This window comes from Calonectris borealis, chromosome 1 (assembly GCF_964195595.1).
Source record: "Calonectris borealis chromosome 1, bCalBor7.hap1.2, whole genome shotgun sequence".
Taxonomy (NCBI): Eukaryota; Metazoa; Chordata; class Aves; order Procellariiformes; family Procellariidae; genus Calonectris; species Calonectris borealis.
The window spans coordinates 161,417,934-161,443,095 of NC_134312.1; the positions used below are offsets into that span (position 1 = coordinate 161,417,934).

General features: G+C 38.0%; 1 protein-coding gene across 1 annotated transcript in view; it reads right to left on the reverse strand.

The window, feature by feature from the left end:
* Window positions 1–4,832: 4,832 nt before the first annotated feature.
* The window catches only part of IPO5 (importin 5), a 46,384-nt gene continuing 26,054 nt past the window's right edge, over window positions 4,833–25,162 (reverse strand). The window contains exons 12-26 of the mRNA XM_075138231.1: window positions 25,013–25,102; window positions 24,745–24,918; window positions 24,312–24,530; window positions 22,992–23,075; window positions 22,011–22,143; window positions 21,779–21,900; window positions 21,146–21,242; window positions 20,453–20,625; window positions 19,887–19,998; window positions 19,242–19,297; window positions 14,697–14,819; window positions 13,839–14,058; window positions 10,099–10,327; window positions 8,408–8,549; window positions 4,833–5,576 (exon numbers count right to left, since the gene is read on the reverse strand). Of these exons, the coding sequence (XP_074994332.1) occupies window positions 5,490–5,576; window positions 8,408–8,549; window positions 10,099–10,327; window positions 13,839–14,058; window positions 14,697–14,819; window positions 19,242–19,297; window positions 19,887–19,998; window positions 20,453–20,625; window positions 21,146–21,242; window positions 21,779–21,900; window positions 22,011–22,143; window positions 22,992–23,075; window positions 24,312–24,530; window positions 24,745–24,918; window positions 25,013–25,102 (2,061 nt within the window). The 3' untranslated portion in view covers window positions 4,833–5,489. The remainder of the gene's footprint in view (window positions 5,577–8,407; window positions 8,550–10,098; window positions 10,328–13,838; window positions 14,059–14,696; window positions 14,820–19,241; window positions 19,298–19,886; window positions 19,999–20,452; window positions 20,626–21,145; window positions 21,243–21,778; window positions 21,901–22,010; window positions 22,144–22,991; window positions 23,076–24,311; window positions 24,531–24,744; window positions 24,919–25,012; window positions 25,103–25,162) is intronic.

The window sequence follows — 25,162 nt, forward strand, 5'->3', positions numbered from 1 at the left end:
GAAGAAAATTCCAAAATTCCATTTCAGCAACCAGTATTGCTCACGTGGAGCCTCAGGAGAGCTTTGAACCTCCTCTGCTAGGAGCAACACACAACACATCCCCCGAAAACAAACCCTTAAGGCATTCACTACTTACTGTTAAATTTTCAGTATCTACTGCTAAATAAGTGAAACTCCATTACAAATACTTGTGTGCACCTAGTGTTATATTAGCTTAAGTTATTCTTAAACCAAGAGTGGCACCAATACTAAACTCAAAGGACATTTTGATTTCACGGTTTAGCAGCCACAAAAATTCCCTGCACCTGAAGCGAGGTCATGGGCAGCCTCTTGAGCGAGAAAGCAAAATCATAAAAATCAAAACTGACTTGAACGTACTAGGTCCTACCTTACCTTCTTGAAAACACACGGAGAAAATTGCATCACTGGTCTGAACTGGAGTGACAGGAACAGATCTGACAGAGATTGTAGAAACAGTCTCCTCACAGCAGAAATCAACGTTTCTTGTCTCCAAACCGAAGAGGCGAATTTCACGCTAACTCCAGCCTTGCAAGAGCGCTCAGAGATCATCATCCCAGGCTGCCATTCCCAGGCTGATTTTCTAAATAGGCTCAGAATAGCTGAGAGGCTATTTGGTTTCTTCTCTGTCAGGTGATTAGAAAGATCAGAGTCAATTCTGCAAGCAAAATCTGTGAACGCATAAAAAATGTAAAGACCAAACATTTGGGCCTCATGGGCTGTGAAGGAAGAAGACACCGCCTTTGAAAAGCAAATACTCTGACACAGAAAAGTTCTACAACTCAAGAGACAAAACCTAGATTTCTACTGGAATAACCATACTGTTACTGAGCTTAGCATTCTGTATTCAAAGATACAAAACACACAGCTTTCTCATGTCCTGAATGGGTCTTCATTCCTCATCTCCCTTTTGAGTCAGAAAAGATACTGTAGAAACCTTTTCCTGAACTAAAAACAAACCAAATTTATGGCTTCCGGGGCTATAGCAGTAGGTAATGTCTCCTGAATGAGGCTCCTGTGAAAGAGGAAAATTAATTCAGTGGTGCCAAAGAGGCACAAGCTTGGTCTTACACCCGTTAATAGTTAGTGTGTTAATAGTATGTTAGTCTGAGGCTAAAATAAACCAGAGAGAAATCTAACCAACTTGATGACAAAAGGAGGTCTCAACGGAGGTAGCTTACCCCCTCCGGAAACACAAGCATCTTCTGAATTGCACCTTTGAATGGGTATTAAATAGCAGGTAATTTACCTGTCAATGTGAAAGACCTGAAGTGTTAGTGAAATCTCCTTGCGAACCGACAGGATGAGGCAGCAGGGTCCTGTCTGTCTGACTTTTAGAGAAAGGTTGGTTTTTTCCATTAGTTGATTCTAGGAGTAGGAAAAAAATAGACTCCAGGAAATCAAAGCGTTTCCAAGTAGCTGCATAATAGCACAACTACTGAGGCTATTCAGTGAGCCACTGAACTGCCTATAATAAACACCATCCCAAGGACCACCTGAGATACTAACAATTTCTCGCCTATCAGCACCAACTCAGATGGTAGTCTCCTTTGGTCTCAGACACTTCCTTATGACAAAATGTATCATCATCTAGACACACCTGTTTTCCTTCACCGAATAGGGCTGCAGACAATTATTTATATACAAACTTTGATACAGATATCCAGTATCAGGTGAGATGAATCCCATGACTTTTATCCCATATTGAGCCCATACCTCCGAAGTCTTGACAGATGTTAAGCTGTCCTGGGAGATGTTCTTTCTTGAAGCAATACAAACATCTTCATGATAATCAAAAGGACCTCTACTAGACAGAAGCTTAGATCCTGTTTACTGCTTCTCGGAAGACAACAAATGCGTTTCTTAGAATTTAAGAGACCATCAAGCTCCATACAAGTAAGTATTTCCTAACTTAGCCAATTGTAAAGAGTGCACTGAATGATTAAATAGCAAAGGCTAAGGCTGCTCCAATGCACAGCAAAATACTTCGACGCTGAAAAAAAAATGGCGTAGCAAATACCTGACTTCTGTATTATTTTTAATACCACCCTCATTGTATTTGGAAGAATCTGTGTATGTGTGCACCCCTACAGACACCACTAAGGCAAAAACAAAGCTCCAGTTCAAGAGCCCAAAGCAGCTGCATACCCAGTACATACAGGCATACACAGAGTCATCAGGAAATTCACCTTCCTTAATTCTTTATTTCATAAAGAATTCCAGCTGTGCATCACACCTTACTCTCACGCATGTACTCCATACATGAGATTGAAAGATCTAGATGTGTAGAGAACAACAGACAACATTCGGCATAATAACAACTGCTCTATGCTGGGGAATAGCAGCCCTTGCACTCGGCGTTACTTCAAAGTCTCTGCAGGGAAAAGGCAATGACAGAACACCACAGCAGTACACAAACCCCGTGTTGAAAACGTGAAGTTTGCAAGTCACTTCCTAACACAGATTTTGCACAGGATTCTCCGGGAGATCTTGTAGACAAAGCCAGGCAAAGGAGACTAGAAATTTATCTGCATGAATACCTTTCATGAACAACCTAGAGCTGCAAACAAAAAGCAAGTAGTTTCACCTTCAGAACAGATGAGAGTTTAGATGGGAACTGACCTAAGCTTCAGGAGATGAGCTACTTTTGAAGGCAATGCTCATGAACGCTAGTTACTATTCTATGCTTAAATAAGCTAATGAAACTACAATACTGGAACACTGTGTCCAAAGCGTGGGGAGTTTTCTAGTTGTTTTTTGTTGTTACTGAGTACAGCTTTGAACACTTTTGCTGGGATGCCTAGGGTGGGTTTGGTACCTCTGTTCTGCCAAAGCAGAGCACTGTTGTTGTTTGCAGCGCTCTTTACGCTACATAGAGTACATCTCTTACCAAAGGCAACGGCTGAACATTTTGATAAAGCATGATTTGGAGTTTTATACTCAGGAAAAATGGTTGAAATAAAACTATGTCCCTTCCCATATCAGTGCCACAATTAGATTCCTTCAACTCCTTCCTAAGGATGACTTTTTATTTTTTGATAGCTGCAGATAAAGCTGCTGTTCTACTATACTTTCTTAGGGCAAGAGTACTGCAGTGCTGTGGAAGATCAAGAATGGTTGACTGCTTAAACATTCTGTACTGCAAGCATCAATTAAAGAACCTGAAAAGCTAAGATTAGTGATTCAGACAGCTTTTAAATAGGTGCGAAAGGAACGTAGAGTTTTTAAAGCTTGCGTGAGTTGAGAAAATGCTACAGCAGCTTTTGGATTAACCCTGACAAATTCAGTAGGGACAGGCAAGACGAGACCGCCAGGTACTCCCTGGAACTGGCGATGACCAGTGATTAACTTGGTGCCCTTTTCTTTGATAAAATGATTGTTAACAAGGTAGAAGCAACTGCACAAAGCTGCTCTACACTGACTCTGGCACACAGAGCAACCCCGTCTCCTAGTTCTATCTGTTCTCATTTACTTGGACTGAAAGGAAGAAGATTCAAGTTGGTCCATTAGGAGAGCGACTAGGATGCTGCTCTCTTACATTCAGAGAGCCAAAGTTGATGCTGTTTCGGGGAAATACCAAATGTACTATTTTCTCCACATAGTGGTAATCCAAAGAAGGGAAAAGAAAAAAATTCTAAGGCTGAAGCTTTGAGAAAAAGTACAAAAAGCAAGCTGCAGGGAGAAACTTAAATGTTTTAGACTGAGGGGAAATTCAAATGAAGAATACGTAAAAAAAATCAACAGGAAAGATGAAAGATATGAAATACCCCAATTTTTGTAGTCAGGACCAGTGCTTGAGATAACTGACCTGACTTACTAGTTCTCTCACAGTACTGGTATCTAATCCTTAACAGTTCATTTCCCAGATGCACAAATGCTTGAATTTCTGCAAATACAGGATTAACAATACTTAAAGTGGAAACTGGACCAGTAGATACTTTGCTGCAGTTTCAGCTGCCTCTAGAGAAACTACAGTGTCAACCCATATGGTTAAGGCAGTCTGCGTCACAAACATTTGATGTAACAGTCCTAGACAGTTTCTGATATACCGTATTCTGTACTGGATTTTTTTTTGAAACATTTTCAAAGGCAAAACTAAGTTTATTCTTTAGTAAGAGAGGAATTTATTACATGTAAAGTTCCACCTTTTCTTGTTATAAAGGAAGAAAACTTACACCCTCTTTGAAAAGATGTGTGTTTTAAGAGACTATTGAGATTGACTTGAGGAACACTTCAGTAAACAACTGAAATTTTTAAAAGATCAATGCCTGTAACAACATCTTCAAAGTTACAGAGTGCAAAAACTTCCCTCACCTTTGTTAGAAATCAGATACTCTTATGCTTATGTTTGCTGGTATGTTAGCTGGTAAATGATGTATTGCTCTTGCAGTACCAAAAGGACCTGAAAAGTTTTTTGATTCTTTCAGGTCAGATTATCAACTATCTGATTGTTTTAAACAAAACACAGACTACAATAACAGTATCGCTGGCTGCCAGATTGTGTTGCACATTTGCGGCTGGAACAACACTACATTTTATAAGTTATGAAATGCAATTGCATCTGAACATGAAAAACATTTTTAAGTCAAGGTATGTAAATTTACCGTCATAAAAGGAATGCCATTAAGTTTCCATTCTACACACTCGGGTGAAAATTTTGTTAAAAGCTCAAGAAACAAAAATGCATAAAATCTATAATAGGCAACAATATACAAAGTTTCAAATATAAAACCATGACTTGTATAGTTTGTTACTTGCATCTTTTCACAAGAGGAAATTAAAAGAACCACACATCACTGAACTTCTACACGAGCTTCTTGTGTTTCAATGTCATTTATTGAGGAGTGAATGAGATACTGTCAGACATGCCAAAGAGACTTCACATTCAAGGGCTGGAAGCTGAACAGCTTTCCTCATTGAGTCACTGTACAAGTTGTTTCTGGGAATCTGAAAGTGCGATCAATGAGGTCTTCATGCTCGATGTTTGTCTTCAGTTTTTCATCTTTTGATCTACTAACTTGTTGGGCAGAAGGACACTTTCTACCCTACAAAGACTCACACTCCAATTAATACAATTAACACTAGATGTAGAGAAACGTTTATCTGTTATAATGTACATCTACTGCTGAATACAAGGTCTTAAAGCTGTTTCTTAATTCATTATGTCTAATGAGAAAATTCAACTTGTTTCCCTTTCACCATCGTATGGATGGCTTATACCGTTAGAAAAATACTCTTCAGTGCTATTGTAGGGTTTACAGGAAACGTCTTCCGTGTTGTGGGATAGAAACCGATTGAAACACCGTTCTGAAAGAATGCTTCTTCCTGCTGCCACTGCCTGTAGGTTGCAGAAGAGTGGCCTACACGCACTACAGTTCTGGTTTTACTCAAAAAAGAAACAAAAGAAACCTAAACAATAGGGTAAACGTTTATTTGGAGTTAGTTTTCTTGCAGATGGTAATTAAGGCCCTTCAAGCAGAGGTCAGGAGCTCCTGTATGGCTGCCTGTTGATCTGCATTGAGCTGTGATATGCATTCTGTCCACAGTCCTCCAGATGTCTAGAAAACAAATGAGAAGTTGTCTTTATGCAGGCTGACAAGCTTCTAAAGCACACGCTAAACTTTCTCATGTTTACAAAGCTCAACATTCACTGGGCTTCTTCCTGTAATGTATATGCCAAAGAGAACAGACTGAAATCTTCAGTTATACACAGTCCTACATAGGTTCAAGTAGAGATGCTCTAAAATGCTAAACAGAGGCAAGCTCTGGTTAAATAGCACCAGCGTAATTGATTTGAAACTCCTGGGAACTCCCTATAACTAAGTGGGTCAGACGACAGTTGACACTCTTAAGTTAACCATAGCCTAACGATTTGCTCCATTTTGCGCTGAAGTTAAAGATCAATGTTCAGGCAAAACTGAACTAAATGCAAGAGTATCTTTTGGGCACTGGTGCACCAGTAACGCATTCAGAGGAAAGGAGCGCTGTGACTACAGCATGACATGCTACATACACTAAGCGTGGATGTGCAAAATACTGCTGCCAAGACACGGCATTACTCTTTAGTGAAAGGAATGGTAAATAACTTCCCATAGAGAAGAGAACGTACATAGCATCTATCTGGGTAAATGTAAACCCACATTTTCCTGCCCCTCAGTATAGCTCATCTGTGTTACCACAGCCCTCGGCTGAAACATTAGCTTTTTAAAGTCACCATCAGTAGGGACTGGTTCTAATGGTACCAGAAAATGCTGAAAACTAAAAAAGATTGGGAGTATTTATTCACTTATCAGTAGAAGCTGGAAGCAACTGGCACCCTGCTTTCTTTAGAAGGACAATGACAGGAAAAAACATTGCAGGTGACTGGCTGTAGGTCTTTTGATTGGCTTTTGCAATAGCAGTATACTTGAAGTAAATTAAAAAGAATTGTTTTCATTTATATTTGGTATATTTTATGTTCAGCTCTATTATAATGCCCTTTTCTCACACACTCTTAAAAAATCAAATAAAAATGGATTCACAAATTTGAAAGAATGTGAAAACAAAGTCCTCAAGTTGAGTTTGTGTTTGTGTTTTTAGTTTTAAATAATATTAGGCATTTTAGACTCTCAATGTATAATGGAATATTGCAAAACTAAATGCGCTTTTCCAGCATTTCTGATACACATTTAAATTGATACACTACACTGAAGTATTTCTGGTCTGAGAATACGTAAGCATGTGGAAAAAAGTATATGTTTAATTTCAACTGTGACCATAATGTTACTCATGTCAGATGCTGGCAGTGGAACCGCTTATTGAGATCATTTTAAAAAAAAAAAAAAAGGTCTTTCTCCTGGAATCTGGGAAGCAGCAGCAGCAGGCAGACTGTTAGCAACTACACAGCCTTTACAGTTCCTACCGTGGTATAAAACATTTACAGTGCTCTACTAAAGTTTAAGTATTATGTGTGAAGATAGATAGGATTGGTAACAGTAAGCTAAAATTATATTTTTAAAAAAACATGACCTTTAAGATTTTTTCCCCACAGTCTTAAGGTAAATCATTTAACCAATGCAGAGGTCTTGTTTCCATCTTAAAGTTCCTATCACTCCTGGCCAAAACAAGACTTTGCTAATACTTTTAACTAATCTATACATGTGTCACATACTAATATGTGTATACACTACAGTATACACATACTAATCTATATGTGCCACTGTATTGTTTAAAAAAAACCAAATCAAATAACCTTGAGCATTTAAGGTAAACTGAACAAATGCACTAGCATACCCTAATATAAAGTTCCATACCCAGACTTTACTAACAGCAAGGATTCGTATCTGTCAGCCAGAATCTAAAGCAGCCACTTATACCACTTTCACTTTGACACTTGCTTGTTTTCATTCTTTTTATGCCTTCAGAGTTTTAGCAATTTTTTAGCATTTAGTTTTAGAATTTTAGCAATTAGCAGAGTTTAGCATTTCCTACCAGACACCTTGGATCTCACAGGCTGATACACTCATCCAAGTGAATCCTTTCCAAAATCAAGTATTCCTAAAATTCTTCAACCGAGTTTTGCCAAAGCATGCCAGGTAGAATGGACAGTAATTGAACAGCTGCTGCTCCAAATCCTCTACGCCTTTTTATAAGCTATATGCTTGCCAGGCACACTACCTTCTATCATTAGCTGCTGCAACTGTCAAGTAAGTCCCCCGATAACATTTGGCCCTGGATCAGATCTGCCCTACGAGCACTATCACTTACAACACTGCAGAGAGGTGCAGCTTAAATACTTGGACATCCTCATCACCCAGCACCGTAAGTACTCATTATGGCATAAAGGAAGTGAACCTTGAGGCAGTTCCCCAAAGGCAGGCAACACATTGAACAGCCGCCTATCTTTGCACTGGCTTAAAGAGGGCAGTAGTAGTAGAATTACTTGTGGTTTGCACTCATTCTCTAGCAAAGATCCCAAGCCTCTGCTGTATTAGTAAGTCACCACAGGGTGCTGGGGACCCTTACAGGAACCACATGTTGGATCAAATCCTGCAGTACAGTTCACTGATACAGAGATAGGCAGATTTCTCTCCAGATTTTAATTCCTGGCTCAGAAAAAAAAACCCAAACAAACTCACAAACAACTAATAGTGGCTAGCATGTTAACCATCTAGCTTTTTTAAATTAATAAGCTTCTGAAGTTTATCAAAAGAGACAGACTTTATTCAAGTGCAAATGTTACCAAGTTTTATCATTAATGGTTCAAGGAATGTCCCAAGGATCTCCAAGATCACTGGCTGAAGCATTGCTCTCTAAGGAGACAAGGATCTCAAAATCGGTTTAACAGTTCGTTTACTTCTGAAGGTAGGTTCTAAATGTTCCCTTTATACCTAAGCAAGCATTTATTTACCTGCACTTGGCGAACAACATTAGCCAACCGCTTGGTACATGGATCTTCATGTTTAATAGCTTCATGAATTTCACCATCCGCAATTATACCAAATATTCTGGGAAGGTTAGAGTTGTTGGGACCGAGGACAACTGGGTTGTTGCTGTTACAATCAAAATATATATTACAAATAAATTAATGTTTAACTAAAAAAATTAATGTAAGCATTTTACATGTCAGCTGAGTGATTTTGAAATATCTTATTCTAAACCTGCTTATTTACATTTAAGTTTCACTCAGCTGAATAAGTATGCATACCTTTGTTGCCTGCTGACAGAATGTTCCCTCTCGTGTTAATATTTAACCAGCTGATTCTTTAATCAGGCTGCGCTTTATCAGGAAGAAGTTCTGAACTTTACAGAACTGTTGAGTTCCATGCAGACGGAACCGTAAATAGTGCGACAGAAGCACCCTGCCTAAAAGGGCTTATTCCTCTCTCTCTCAGTGCGGCAAGGGGAGGAGGTTGTGCTGCTGGCGTCAGAGAGCACCAGTGACTTCAGCTCTCCGCCAGCACTCTCACTGACACAGCAAGTAAGCAGTTCTGCTCCCTCTTTCTCAGCCACGTGTTGGAGTAGAGGAGTGCTGGCAACCAGAGATCTGGGTGGAAAACATGATCTAATTCCAGCCCTGCCACCTACCGCTGCTGGAACGCAGAGGCTGTGAATGTAGGACTGAGAGCGCCAGAGAAGGACGTAGCAAGGCTGAGCTACCTGCACAGAGCTGGGTACAAAAGTGTGCTAGTGCTGTAATTCCTGATGTCTGTATACGTGTCTGTATGCATGCATGTCAGTATTATTATGGTGTCTCTACACAACTGTATTATTATCAGTATAGAGACCTCAGTTGCCACCACCCATTTTGAGACCTTGCCTTAGTAAAGCACCAAGAGATACAAGGTATTCACGTGGTAGAAAAAACTGTAAGAAAGCCAAGTTATTTCCTTTCTACTTTTCTACTAAGACGTAATAGTGTCAACCGGAACATGGCTACTACATAATGATTCAGAAGCTGACATTCCTCCACTCAATTATGAAGTGCAACTTGCACCCACACTAGAATATTTTTCTTCCATTGACCTACGGGAGGGAGCACTAATCTAAAGAACAAGCTGCAGGACAAGATGCTTTTAATAGTAACTGAAATTATTATGACAAACTTATTAAGGGCGATAGCACTGTACCATGAATTTATCTGTATTATTTCTCTACTTCATACTTCATTTTGTTGACATTCAAGCTTTTGAAAAGCAACAAAGTGCAAAGCTACATTAAAAGGTTATGAAAAGGCGGCGCTGCAAGGACCTGTGCTGCTCTTAAGTAAAAGGACCTGGTCAGTTATTAATTCTGATATGTAAGCAGAGTATCAAAAATTTTTCTGAAATTTTCTGTAGAAGTTCCCAGCTGATCCTTTCCCATCATGTCAACATAAAGCAGGCAGGAATTTTTCAAGCCATACAGACATTAGTTAGGATGACAACACCAACTGTTTAAAAAACAGCAACATCATGGAAGGCTCAGTTCTGACATTCCAAATTATCTTCTCTAAAGCATATGCAGATTAACCTGACAGTTTCTCAGTTTTGGAAAACAAAAGCAAGGAAAGAAGCTGCAAACAGGCTTACTTTCTGCATTTACGTCAAGACTTTGCCTTACCTCTCAATTAAGTCACACAGATAATTGAAAGTATGAACAGCTTCTTCTTTATCTTCATGAAGTGGAAGCCATGATAACCAGTGTGGCAGGACTTCTTCAACATTTACACAGTCAGGCTTGAACTTCATTATCTTTCCTACAGCTGAAATGCAGTTCTCTGTTGCATTGACATTCTCTTTGGTTTTGGCATCTGGTGACTGAATGACTCTCACCAGCAATGGAAGCGCCTCTAATTGTTAAACACAAGAATAAAGTTTAATGCACAATCAAGTTATATTTTTTTAACATCACCAATTCCACACGAGACTACTGCACGTATTAAAAATGTTTGGGTTTTTTGTGAGCCAAGCACCAAAATCCAGTCATCCCAATGTCCCACTACTTCTAGGTTCTTTCCTGCTCGATAATCATCATATGGAAAACAAACAGATAGATAAAGCTATGCAAGGAAACACAAGAAAGCAGCTACTGTAAAAGTTTGGATTTGCTTTATAAGTTCAGAAGAAAAAAAAAAGAATCTTCCAGTGTCTCTCAATTGGAGTTACGCAATCTACAATATACAAGACATTGTAATTTATAGTAAAAACAAAGATAACAAGCATTATCTTTTTAATCTAACCGGTTCTATAAACACGGGATGATGAAAAGCACTGATGCAGCGACATTCACATTAATTTGGACTGTAGTGCATGTCTACAATGTATGCCTGCTGTACATCTATTGCTTGTGCGCACACATGAATAAATATACATGTACGTACACATACACATCTCCCACTACTAAAAGGTGCACTAGGAAAAGCTCATAGGAGTAATCTCATCTGGTGAATCCACCTGGCATGGTTTAGATGGTAAAAATCAAACATCAAGGAAAAATGACAATTTTCTTGCTACATTAATAGATTTTTTTTTTTAAATAGTCATGCAGGTAACGACATGCATGCTTCTAAATGAACATTAATGTCACGTTTTTATTACTAGTGTCCACGCAGACTTCAGAGCACTCTACGTGCATACAGGAACAATTGTCCTTGTGTTCTTCTAAAAATATAATGCTAAAGCTGTAAATTCTATATCAGCACAGAAAACAGGTTGTGGAATTGTACAGAAAGCACACTTCAAGCAACTCCAATTACTGAAGAAAAGTGAGATCTCACACTACTTCATTTTGATGAGTAAGTAGCAACTTTGCAGTTAAGGAATACAAAATGACACTTGGTATATTAACTTCACTGAATTAGATTTTTGAAGAATTTAGCAGCTAGGAAAAATATGATTAACCCTAAGCTAGACAAAGATACTTTTACAGGGCTGATAAACATTACAGAACTGCAGAAACATTGGTCATCAGACCCACTAGTTTGTGTATTGAATGCAGGATAACAATGCTGGACTTCTCTGCAAAGCAGTTTGTTTCATAAAAGTCTACAATATCCAGGCAAACTGAGTCTGCATCTTACACCTCAGGTTTTAATGACTGCTGAAGCTAAAACTCATCTGTGTTTCCTCACACTCCTTAATACTAATGGATGGCTCTGTAGGTATGTGTGTCCTTGCAGCCGTAAGATTAGGAGGGCATCAAAATGAATCAGCATAGTCTCCTCCCTACAGCTTAGCACACAAGTTTTCTTCTTGTCTAGAAAACTGATCTATTCTCACATAGATGTTGTGGTAGATGATTCCTAAAAAACCTTTTTGACTATAAAAGGGTTCTGTAATAATAATAGTTTTTTTATGTATGTATATATATAAAATATATATGTAAAAACTTATATAAATATAGCCATCTTCTATAATAATAATAGTTTTTTTTCCCCAAGGACTGAGTGCTCTGACATCTTGCACCACCAAAAGTTTCGAGGCCACTTGATATGATTTAGGAAGAAACACATGCAGTTGATTAATACAATATTCACAGAGAATAGCTGATTATGTTCTTCCACCAACATAAGAAATAGAAGCAACACTGACAGTCACATAAATTGTAAGCTTGTAACCTCATTTAGGAAGTTACTTGATTTGCTGTAGTTTTTCCTTCAATCTTATTACTTTGTTCTTTACTAATTCTATTCTTAATTCTTTTTGTTTCAAAATGTAGCTCGTGCCATTTACAAGTTCTGCCTATATTCCTGTATTTTTTCAACTGACTGCCAAAAATGCTCATGTTAATACATCTGCTTGTTCTGAATAGTCCTGAGTCTTTACATACTGCTACAAACTTGCAACAGAACAGTATGCCAGTGCTATATATTAAACAGTAAAGAATTTAAATTATAAATAAAAGCTCACAAACATGATGTTTTCAAAGAAGACAGTAAAACCTATGGGTAGAAAGCTTCTCATGCCATGGATTTACTTTGTTTCTAATCACAGCACATCATCTAATAAAATAAATCACAAAGTTCTTTCATATACATACAAAAGTATTCAAAATACTTCTGAGGTGCTTGCTAATAAGCTGTATGCTGTAAAGTGAAAAGTTTATTTTATCTAAGCATCCAACTAAAGGAGAAGCCAAATGTCTGGGTTTAATCAAGGATTAAATGTCCAAATACAAAGAAAAGGATCAAAGTTGTTACGAAGTTTAAGTGGGCCAAGGAAAAGTCTAATGAATGAAAAATAAAATTAGACTTCAACAGATGTTAAAAACCCCCAAAACTCCAAAATTGGAACTATCTTGACCTCAGTCTCTAATCCTCTAGTCTTGGGACAAGACATAAAAACCTTAGGAAAAGTTCACAAAAGATCCCTTTTAGGAAGTATTTTTCTAGACAATTTTAAATTTTAATGCTCTTAATGTTTCACTGCAAGGTTCCCCCCCCCCGCTTTTTTTCTTTTTTTTTTTTTCTTTTTTTTTTTAAAAAGACACCTCATGTTGACCATGTGACAGTTAAATTTACATTAACAGTGAAAATTACAACCTCTGTTGATGTGTAGGCAAGGCTTGTGTTAAAGCCCGAATTTATTCCTATCACACGGTTCTTATTTTCTTACATAATTTAATTCAGATTTCGTTTAAGATTCTTGTGAATTACATATTTGAAAGGGCTGACTAAGTATTTTCTTAAAAAAGGAAAAAACCCTCTATTTAGTGTGCAAAATTAACTTTGTTGACTGGCAAGAAGAGTGCCAGCAGACAATCATTCCTTTAAATTCAAGACAAATTTAAAATTTTAGAGAAACCTGAGACATTCAGAAAGAAAGCACACAAAGCGTTTCTGATAGGCATTATATCATACTCATTTCATTTCTTAGTCACAGAAATCAGGCTCCTTCTTTTTATATAACTGGAAAGCAAGAGAGCTACATTAGTTGTATTCTAGGCTACTCCTTAATACAGGTCACCTGTATAATTTTTCCGGACATCCAAAGGGTTTTGCATTAATATGTAACCACATTAGTGTTAATAAAAAGCAACCATGAGACAGGTGTGTACCAGAAAGCTATTTTTTACAAAATTTAACATTTGCATGGCAGACCATATTTTTAAAAAAAAAAAGTAAATCAAGTTTGCTAAGAAGTAAGTTCTGCAACAGAAATGCTACTAAGCAGAACATCACAGAAAGCCCAAGGAACTCAGGTTCTTTACTAATCATCACCAGTCTGCCACACAGGTCGTACTGGCAATCTAGTTCACTGCCAAAGGGAAGAGACCTCATCAACCAAAAGGTGAGCAATTTCTATCTTCCCTCCGCCCCCACATCATACATTCAAATAGTTTTATCAGATGCACGTACGTACCTGTGCAAAAAGGACGATAGCTGTCTCCACCAAATTGTGCCATAACTCCAACACCGTAGGCAGCTGCTTGCCTAACCTCTGGGCTGTTGTCACATATTGACTGTAGCATTGGCCGCAGGAAGTATTCAGCGTACTTGAACGAGGAGGGGCTGCAGTGCTCTACAATGTCGTCAAAAATGCATAGCCCCCACTGCCTGTCTGGCCATGGCCTATGTGGACACTGCATCAAAAACAGGTAACATTTAAGCCACCTTCAAATTGGTAATTTTTGTACAGTCAATGATTACATCAAAAAAACAATCACTGTAACAGTGGTCTAGTATTTTTGTTAAAATCTTCCTGGATTAAATTTAATCCTACAAACACGTAATTTTCTGTAGTGATACCGCAGCAATACTATGAACAAAACAAAATCCAGATGAGTATCTGAGCTAATTAAAAGAATAATGGTTTTAGGCTAAATCCTTTACCTCTATCTCACACTCCGTTACCTACTTCAGACTCAATTTTCCCTACTAGTCTGCAACACTTTTTTGGCCCTCCTCTTGAAATCCATTTTAGAGAGTATCAGACACTCCCAGGCAAATTAAATTTCTCAAAATAGTTGTGTGTGTCAATGATCCTGGGTTCTTGCAACACAGGTATTAGAAGTAGCACAGCAGTGCAGCTGTTTAAAAAGCATAGGGTAACAACTTCACACTTGATCCAGAATAAACATTGAACTGACTCTATCTTGTAAAACAATAATTGCTACATTCTATTTACCAAGTTCTCTAAGATTCCAGCATGGAAGGCCTATTACACATCAGAAGGGAAAAAAAAAATCTAAGTAAAATTAAAAGAAAGTAAGGTACTTACAATTAGGTTGACAATTAGTGGAAGTAGCCTTTCAAACCACGGCAGCACCTTCTCCTTGTAACTGCTGAATATTGAGTGCAAAATGTCCGATACTTTAGTCAAAATATAAACATCACTGTCATCCTGATAGGAAAAGGATACAATTTACATTAAGACTAACGGTCTTTAAAACAGTGGAAGTCACATGAAATGCTAAGATCTCTAAACTAATGGAATAAAGTTGTTTAATGATTTAGTTTTGTAAAACCAATCTTTTTAAGTCCACTATTTTTCAACTCTTTGTCTAATCATAGAATGATACAATGGTTTGGGTTGGAAGGGACCTTGAAAGATCATCTCATCCAATCCCCCTGCCATGGGCAGGGACATCTTTCACTAGATCAGGTTGCTCAGAGCCTCATCCAACCTGACCTTGAACACTTCCAGTGATGGGGCATCCACAACTTCTCTGGGCAACTGCCCTGGTTTTGGCTGGGATAGAGTTAATTTTCTTCATAGTAGCTGGTATGGGGCTATGGTTTGGATTTGTGCTGAAAACAGTGTTGATAGCACAGGGATGTTTTAGTTCCTGCTGAGCAGCACTTACACAGAGCCAAGGCCTTTTCTGCTTCTCACCCCACCCCACCAGCGAGGAGGCTGGGGGTGCACAAGGAGTTGGGAGGGGACACGGCTGGGATAGCTGACCCTGACTGACCAAAGGGATATTCCACACCATATGACGTCATGCTCAGCACATAGAGCTGAGGGAAGGAGGAAGGGGAGGACCTTTGGAGTGATGGTGTTTGGCTTCCCAAGTCACCATTACGCGTGATGGAGCCCTGCTTTCCTGGAGATGGCTGAACACCTGCCTGCCGATGGGAAGCAGCAAATGAATTCCTTGTTTTGCTCTGCTTGAGTGTGCAGCTTTTGCTTTACTTATTAAACTGTCTTTATCTCAACCCACGAGTTTTCTCACTTTTACTCTTCCGGTTCTCTCCCCTATCCGACCCGGGGGAGTGAGCGAGCAGCTGTGTGGGGCTTAGTTGCTGGCTGGGGTTAAACCATGACAGCAACCTATTCCAGTATCTCACCATCCTAATTGTAAAAAAATAAAATTCTTCCTTATGTTCAATCTAAACCTACCCTCTTTTAGTTTAAAGTGTTTGCCCCTTGTCCTGTCACTACAGGCCCTGGTAAAAAGTCTGTCCCCATCTTTCTTGTAAGCCCCTTTTATATATTGAAAGGCTGCAAAGAGGCCTCCCCAGAGCCTTCTCTTCTCCAGGCTGAACAACCCCAACTCTCTCAGCCTGTCTTCATAGAAGTGTGTCAGCCCCCCTGATCATTTTTGTGGCCCTCCTCTGGACCCACTCCAACAGGTCCATGTCTTTCTTGTGCTGAGGACCCCAGAGCTGGACGCAGTACTGCAGGTGGGGTCTCACCAGAGCAGAGTAGAGGGGCACAATCACCTCCCTTGACCTGCTGGCCACGCTTCTTTTGATGCAGCCCAGGATACAGTTGGCTTTCTGGGCTGCGAACGCACATTGCTGGTTTATGTCCAATTCTTCCATCCACCAGTACCCCCAAGTCCTTCTCTGCAAGGCTGCTCTCAATCCATTCATCCTGCAGCCTGTATTGATACTGGGGATTGCCTTGACCCAAGTACAGGACCTTGCACTTCGCCTTGTTGAACTTTGCATGGATCCACCTCTCAAGCCTGTCCAGGTCCCTCTGGATGGCATCCCTTCCCTCTAGTGCATCAACTGCTCCACTCAGCTTGGTGTCATCTAAAAACTTGCTGAGGGTGTGCTCAATCCCACTACCTATGTGGTTAATGAAGATATTGGACAGTACTGGTCCCAATACAGACCCCCAAGGGACACCCCTTGTTACTGATCTCCAGTTGGACATTGAGCCACTGAATGCAACTCTTTGGACATGGCCATCCAGCCAATTCCTTATCCATCAAATAGTCCATCCATCAAATCCGCCTCTCTCTGTCGTGGTTTAATTTAGTGTGCAATTTAGTGACAAGGATGTTGTGTGGGGCCGTGTCAAAGGCCTTACAGAAGTCAAGATAGATGACATCAATTGCTCTTCCTTATCTATCAACGCAGTCACTCCATCATAGAAGCCACCAGATTAGTCGGGCATGATTTGCTCTTTGTGAAGCTATGTCAGCTGTCTCTAATCCCCTCCCTGTCTTCCATGTGTCTTGACATAGCTTCCAGGAAAATCTGTTTCATGATCTTACCGGGCACAGAGGCGAGACTGACTGGTTGGTAGTTCCTAGGGTCCTCCTTTTTACCATTCTTAAAAATGTAAGTCGATTGCTAGTACTCAATTGCTTAGGACTTGAAGGTTTGTTTCAGGGACAGAAAAATTTTATCAAGACAAACACTGTCTTGTGCAAATTTACTGCGTCAATGGATTCCCTTTACAAAAGACAGAAGGCCCTTTTCCTCTTCCGTAGCTTACAGATACTGTAACAATCTTTTATTGAAAAGTAAATGGATAACTGCCTCTGTGACAGAAGATTGTGGCAAAAATATAAGGAATATTAATCCTCTCGTCTTATCGCTTAACTTCATTTTTCACCTTGCCCAATTAATGCATCAAACTGGTGAAGTAAAAATCCTTAGCTCAGATTCAGCTATCAATTGACGTTATATTTGCAAGCGAGGATTATTCCCTGGACACGCTTGTGTTGGGAAAACCCTCTAATTTTATTTTAAAGCAAGTTCTGTTGTACTCAGTATGGTTCCTTTAATTGGTTTATACTTTAGCAGGCAGGGAAAACAGAATACAGCTAGTTTCTGGTCCCTAGTGTGAAACTAGTAAGTATTTCTCATGGAACAGGCAGCTTCCCACAACACGATATTTAAAGCCTCACTGGTTAGACAACTTCTGCATTGTCAAGGCATAATTCAAGCAATAACCTGGAACATACGCACAAATGAAAACAGAGATAGAGAACTGCTGCAGCACACCACAAGGTCCGCCTGGCCTGTTATTGCCTGTTTACTAATAGCTGATAACAGATGCTCATGGGGAGAGCATAACACTTTCTTAGTGTATGCCTTCTCCTACCCTCTATCAAATCAGCAGTTTAGTTATTGCCTAAGCTCGGGATGTATCTGGATATCTTATTGAAACTACTGTTTGAATATCTTTCATGATTTCTGTACTCCCTTATATTTCTGCTGACTTGAGGTAAGGGTTACATAACCATATTCTGGGACCAAAGGTATATATCCAAATGTTACTGATTACCATATGTTAATTCTGTCCATATGGCAAGTGACATTCTGGTCCCACTCCTACTTTCACAGGGTAATGAAGATAAGTCTTCCTTGCAGTCTTTAAAAAAAAAAAAAATCAGCAAGGTCAAATATAGATTAAAGCATTTTAAAAAATGCCTTGCAACTCTGCTGCAGAGTATGGATTCAGCTTCTCTGAAACGGCTGCTTGCTAACATTTTCTCTCATTATCAGTACAGAGTGACACACATAAAAAATGATAACTAACAGCCTAACTACTGTTTATAAGAATGAACAGTAGACATTGCAAATAAAAAAAGGAGAAAAACGAGGAAAGGCTCTTGGCTCAGAACTTGAGTTTTGTTATTTTTTGATCTCAAGCAGCATGCAGGCGCCAGAAATCTATCCTTTTGAATGCTGGCCTAATGTTCCCAAAGGAAAGGGGCTCAAGAACTCATTGTTATTTAAGAAAGTATTTACAGATGAGCGCATGATCTGTTAAGATACATTCTGGAGTCTGCACACAAGTCAAACTCATGTAGACAAGCTTCACAATTCAACTTCAAAAGCTTCACACATGCATTGTGTGGCAAAAAAAATTTTCTGTTTCTTAAGTTTACCAAGCATCCTTTATGTCTCATGTTATAAGCAGCAGTGACTTATTCTTCTTTATTACTCTCTCCATACCAATAATGAATTAATAGAACTATCATCTCTCTTCTACAGTCACCTCCACTTCAAACTAAAAAGTCAGTTCAGTATCTTAGTGAATAAGTAGTGACTTTGGTACTCTCTCATAAGCAAACACATTATGCCAGATATTCATCCTGCTGTCATCCTTTGATACTCTTTTAGGTCTATTCTTTTTGAGACAGGCTCCTGACCTGACATGTCAAAGGTCTAGGTATCAGAGGTATGCTCAAGGTTAAGAGCCACCTAGGTCATAAGGCACAAAGAAAAAGGAAGTCAGCAGGGCTAGGACTTAGATTATCACTGATACAGCATTTGACAGCAGACTATTTAAAGTAATCTAAGAATTGTTTGAGAGGATGAAGAAAATGAAGAGCTCTATCCTGAACTTCTTCCTTCAGTATACTGGACAAGGAAACCTTTCGTGTTTTCTAATTCACACATGTAGTGTGATCCATTTCTTACTGGAAGTTTTGAAGGAGTATGGCAACAGAACATTCTTCCAGGAAGAAATAATTCTGAGGAGGTACTATGCTTTAACTGAGTAGCATAGCATATCCGTGTTATACATTTCCATCCTGGTGCTTTATGAGTGGAAAAACGCCCCATGCCAACTTACTTCATCTTGTAATGACTCTTCAACTTGTTCATCATAGTCTTCATCTTGTCTTTTCACTAAATTAAAAGACAAATATTAAGTCATTACATTTCTACCAGTGCATAAGAAGCCTGTGAAAGGGAAAAAAACATACGCAGAAACAAATTTAGAAAATAGGAAACAGTAGCTGCAGATGCAACTGGAATTTTCTGTCTAAGAAGCTTTAAGGAGCTTTCACCGAAAAACAAGAAGTATAATGAGACAGCTCAGTTGAAGAATGTGTAAAAGTGCATGAAATACAAATAAACACACCAGCTTGTCCACAAGGACCAGAAAAGTGCATAGAAATAAGAAACTACCATTGCTTTAAGAAAATTGCAGACTTTAGATGAAAAAAAACACAGAAATGACAACACCAGACATGTGCACTGTCTTCAAGTAAATCTGTCCATCAACTTTTGATTAAACTACAGTATTTCTGCAAATGATGCCATCTTCATCTTCCCAGAGCTTACAAATATAATTAATGGATTCTGTTGTTTCAAAGCCCAATTACCTTACATAGATACGCAAATTAAAGAAATCTGAACTAAGCTCTTTTTTTTGTGTTCAGAAATTATTAGGAATTCTGCTTTAAAGAACAGCCATTATCACGTGTTAACTTACCCTGTCTTAATTCTTGATTTTTAAAGTGCTCTTCTAGTTTTCCTTTCAATATTCCTCCAAGTTCTTCAAAGTGTTCGTTGTTAAGGCAGCCATCTCCCATTACCTCAATGCACTAGTGAAATAAAATGACCAGTTTTTCAGCTTTAAGTTACATGAGCAGTCTCAATGAAATTTAAGCACACAGAGAATATTAATACATGCTCTGCTTTAAGGGAGCATTAGCAGAAATAATACTAATAGAACATTCATACTGTAATTGATGCTCAAATTATACAAAGCATAGTGCCACTGTACACTTCATGCACATAACTTCAGTTTATGGTTTGTCGTTAAAATAAACAATCTGGTAAATATTTAGGTTAATACTTTGGTATTTTCATTCTTACAAAAAAAGTACGACTAAGTTTTTCAACCAGCTCTAACAACATTTATAGTCAAACCAAAATTCATGTAGAGGAAGCCTTGCATTTCTTCCAGCCATTTAAATGAACATTAAACGCATGTCCTTTCTTACCGTAAAAAGCTACGAACAGTAACGCCACAAAATTTGTAAGGAAGAAAGTTACCTTTGCAAAGGAATGCATTATTTCTGAGAGAACATCTGAATCTGGTTCCGTCCCAATGGCTTTGATGAGTGCATCACACATGAAGTGCCACATCTGTGTGAGGTACTCTGGCCCACGAACTCTAGCACATTCAAGAAGGAGGGGCATCGACTCTGCTGCTGCCACTCGAACACGTTTCATTATTAAGGAAATAAAACAATCAATACCAACATAAAGTGCTTAGAATTCAAGCACCCATCACCATAACAAAGTTACTAGTTTTCTACCAGAAATCGTTTTTTTTTTTTTCCCCCTTTAATTACAGTCCAGTGCATTTGATTTCTTAATTAGATACAGATTAAAATCATAGGAAAATTAAACTTTTTGCTATTTAAAAGTTGTTTCAAGCCTGTTTCAGGCTATGACAGAAAAGCTATTCAAGTTCTCCTTCACTTTGTTGGCACAAACATCACTTTCTCTACTGTTTGCTTTTAACATTATAGACATGCTTATTTAAAAAGAAATTAGGGGAAAAGGTAGGATACATTGCCTAAAATAGTGTGTAAAACAACATTCTCAGTAACAATTTCTGTTATAAAGCAACAGAATATTTTAACACTAACACTTTCAATTCATTTAGGAAAACAGTAAGCACGATTTTGATTCTTCCAAACTAAGTTTCCATTTTCACAGTAGAATTCATTAATAGGATATCATCATGGAAATAGAACTTCAACAAGGGAACCATCAGCTTTACAACTTGTTCGGTGTACTCCACAAAGCCTTCTTTTAGCTCTTTTGCATAGCACACCTGAAACACAAATCATGGAAGTGCACCTTTAAGGGAAAACACTGTTACTAATATTTTTCAACTATGTAATGGTGAGAAAGATTGTTAAAAGTTTAAGGTTTTTAAATTTATTTAATAAAAAAAAGAAAAAAGCACATGCAATAATCCATTTACCTATCCCCTCCACTCCGGTATTTTAAGAAACCCTAATAGCAGCATCAGTTCTCACTCAGTACATGCGTATATTTTTTAAACCAAATTCAGAAACATCAATATTTGCAAAAATGAACTACTCTAACATCTCCAATTCCTTGAAAGTTTTGCTAACAAAGGAAAACTATCTGTTCATCCTAAAAACTGAAGCTCTAAACTAAAGAAACTATTTTTAATCAAGTAAACCACACACAAAGTGTCTGAAATCCAAACTTAACACTATCACCCGAAGAAAACCAGAACTATTTCATTTGATACTATAAAGAATATTTTCGTTACAGATTTTGGCTTCAGACTCGACTGTCCAGCAATACACAGATCACCAAAACTGTCCTATTACTCACCAGCATCTGGCATGCAGTTGCTTTTTCTTCAAGGCCTGCAGTTTTAATTCCAAAACTTTGCTGATCTCCTAGGTTTACAAATTCCCAACCATCATCATCACTCATATTCTCCATATCTTGTGCTGTTATATGGGGGAGAAGGCGGGGGGGAAGAAAAAAAAAAAAATCTAGAAGTGCTACAAAATCATTTATTTCAGTATTTTTTTCAAGCAAAACATTATCTTAAACCTACTGTCTAAAAGAGCTACTTCAGGTTTAATGGATGCAGTCTTCATTAAAGGTCCCATGACAACAGGAAGGTACTGCTGAAATTCCTTTCCAAGAATTTTACACATTCTGGCCCATGCTGAGATCATGTAAGAAATCTATAAAAGAGAATAGAGTCAGAATTTTCGTGTCCCACATTTTATTTTAATGCATACTTAAAAGGAAAGCATAAAGGAAGAACATTATACAATAGGATTTTTTAAAAGAATTTGTCAGCAGTACATAAAACTTATTTCAAAGAGAAGAACTCATCCAATATGCAATCCATATGAAGATGTATCTTCAAAATACAGACCTGTCCCGAGTCTTTATTTGTAACAAAGCATTGACAGTATCTCTGATCAAAGTTGCTATACATGTAAAAATGTGACAGTATAAGATGTTCTTGTAATGCAATCATGACTGTAAAATTTCTTTAAAAAAAGTAAAAGTAAAAAAAAGTAAATTTCTTTCTGAAATGAATAATTTCCTGAATTTAAATGATACTACTGACCCACATTCCTGAAAATAGCAAACAGAGCAAAAAAGAGTGCAGTACTGTGTTTTAAGAGGAGTATTTGTTTTCAGATGCACAAGTCAAAATAGCTGTCCACTCATTAGAACAGCTGTATAATAAGTCTTGTTGAACTATTTATAAGAAGGTGACAGCAAGGGAATAAGTCATACAATGTCAAACAAAGTAGTTACTAATAGAGAGGGAACGGTTACCCACATGCTGAAATTTCTTCAGCAAACATAGGTCCTGGAAGTCTCATTTCCTAAACACAGTTCTGTGAAAGATTCTAAGGCCATCTTAGGGCAATCAATCTCAATTTTTGTAAGACATGTTGAACAATTAGTCTGAAGGTGTAATTACATGGAGGTGGGAAGAAATGTTACATGTACAAAGAACATTTTTACTACTAACCAATGAGATAAGCACTATAAAGAGACAATTTTAACATACCTGGGGATCATCATCTTCTAGATCACTGAAGTCTGTTTGTGTCTTCAATAACAGCTGCATTACATCTGATGCATCCTGCATAAACTACATATAGGAAACAACTATTTTTTTAAAGGCAAATTAAAAGGGTACATTTCTGAGACTTAACACCAAACAATTTAAGTGAGCCTTTATGTCCAACATGCTATCAAGACACAAGCTAAAGCTGGAAAGAGACTGAAATGTGAATAAAAGTGAAAACACATTCTTCTTCTGGAAGTATCACCAAGTCATTCTTGTCTTAAGCTTCACTGTACCTCTATTCATATACTTGAAAGCAGAGGATTATTGAAATAAAACACATCATAAATATTAATACTCACAAAACATAATCTGAAAATTCTAACCCTCCTTACTATTTTGACTCCTTTATGGAACTGGGATAAAAGCTGACAGCATGAGCTACTTACTCACGTGCTAGTAATATTTTAGGTCACATCAGATGCCCCAATGATGTGACACCTATCCTCTTTTCACTCCCCACATTCCCGTTAGTCCTCCAAGAATAACTTATTAAACATTAGTATGTTTAAAATCTGTTTAAAATTTAGTTGCATGAATGGCAAGTTTACTGGTAGTCCTTCTAAGTCAAAGGAAAGGGCTGGTAATTTGGGGGCTATTAGTATTTTTGTACTGTGTATAACACATTATTTTACTTCAAAGTGTGATTTTCTGTTTTCTTCACTCAATAAAATGAAAATCTGTAAGCCGTAATGCGAAGTTGCTATGAGAACATCACTTAAGACTCCTATGTAGTCCTTCACAGTTGTTTCTCGGTACTTTTACAGAGACACATTTTAACCAACTTACCATCAACAAAAAAACCCTGCTAAATACATCAAGCCTCATGACAAACAAGTACTTCAATTTCTATTGTGAGCACATTTAAACGTTTTCAGGCATCCACATACAAAAAACAACACTAAGTTTCCTTTTAACTACATACATTTTGCCTGCCATTCTGACACTGCCTATATGAGATGCTCCAGTATTTCTCTTAAGGCAAAAAAAAAAAAAGGAAGAGAAAACAGCTTGTTTTCAACATTGTTCAATATGACATGAATAACTTAAGCTGTAATATTCTCATAAGATTCTATTCTGAATTTATGAATCTAAACAGCAAGGCAGCTACCTCAGAAATGAAAACATGAAGACAAACATAGAAATCAGCAACAAATAGCTATATGTTTAAGAAGCGAATATATTAATTCAGCATTAGCACTGCAGAAAACAAAGGTGCTTTAAAATATATTTAGACCATTAGATAAGATCCAAGCTTACCTTTTCTTTACCAACAGCAAGACCAATTAGGCTGATGCATTCAATAGTCTTTCCTCGTAAAAGTCTTAATTCCTTCTGAACAGCATTCTCAACAATGTGTTTTAAAGAGGGCATAAATAAGTCATAGTAGGGGACAAACTTCTCCTCTGCTGTATCTGCAACTGATGCAATTGAAGTCACAACTTGCTCCAAAACTAGCTTAGTGCCTTTCTGTATCAACTTGGAAAGAGGAAGAATAAAGCGTTATATTTCTAAAGCACATATTTTACTTAAAAGTTTGCCAAATCTAAAAAACTCTCTTGTATGTATCCTAATTCATGTCAGTTTACAGCAACATCAGCAGATATGTCTACTGGCTTATTTCACACATCTCAGTTCATCTGCGTACGTGACAGATTACCCTCCGTGAAGCAATTTGTTCAGTATGTTATACCTCTTGTAATTTTATCACCATAGTGGAATGAAGGTGCTTCACTAGATTATCCAAATACGGGATAAGCAGTGACTTGGGACAATCTTCAGTGAAGTTTATGAGTGCTGCAGCTGCATGGGCTTGAACACGCTGGTTGCCTTGATCCTCCATGGTTTGCAGAAGAGCTGCTATCACCTGAAACAGAAGTGTTTATTTTCAGAAAAACAAGTTTCTGAAAGGGGCATAGTTTTACACTTTTTTTTGTGTGTGTGACTATTCTACTACTTGCCTTCTCATGAAATTTCTTTTGAAAACCAGGTGCGAAGTCAGTTGCCATTTGTCCGATAGCATTACAAGCAGCATATCTTACTCTTGGATGCTGAAAAAGTATTTCCCTCAAATCATTAACAAGTAGTCATGAGAGCAGAAATGAAAACAT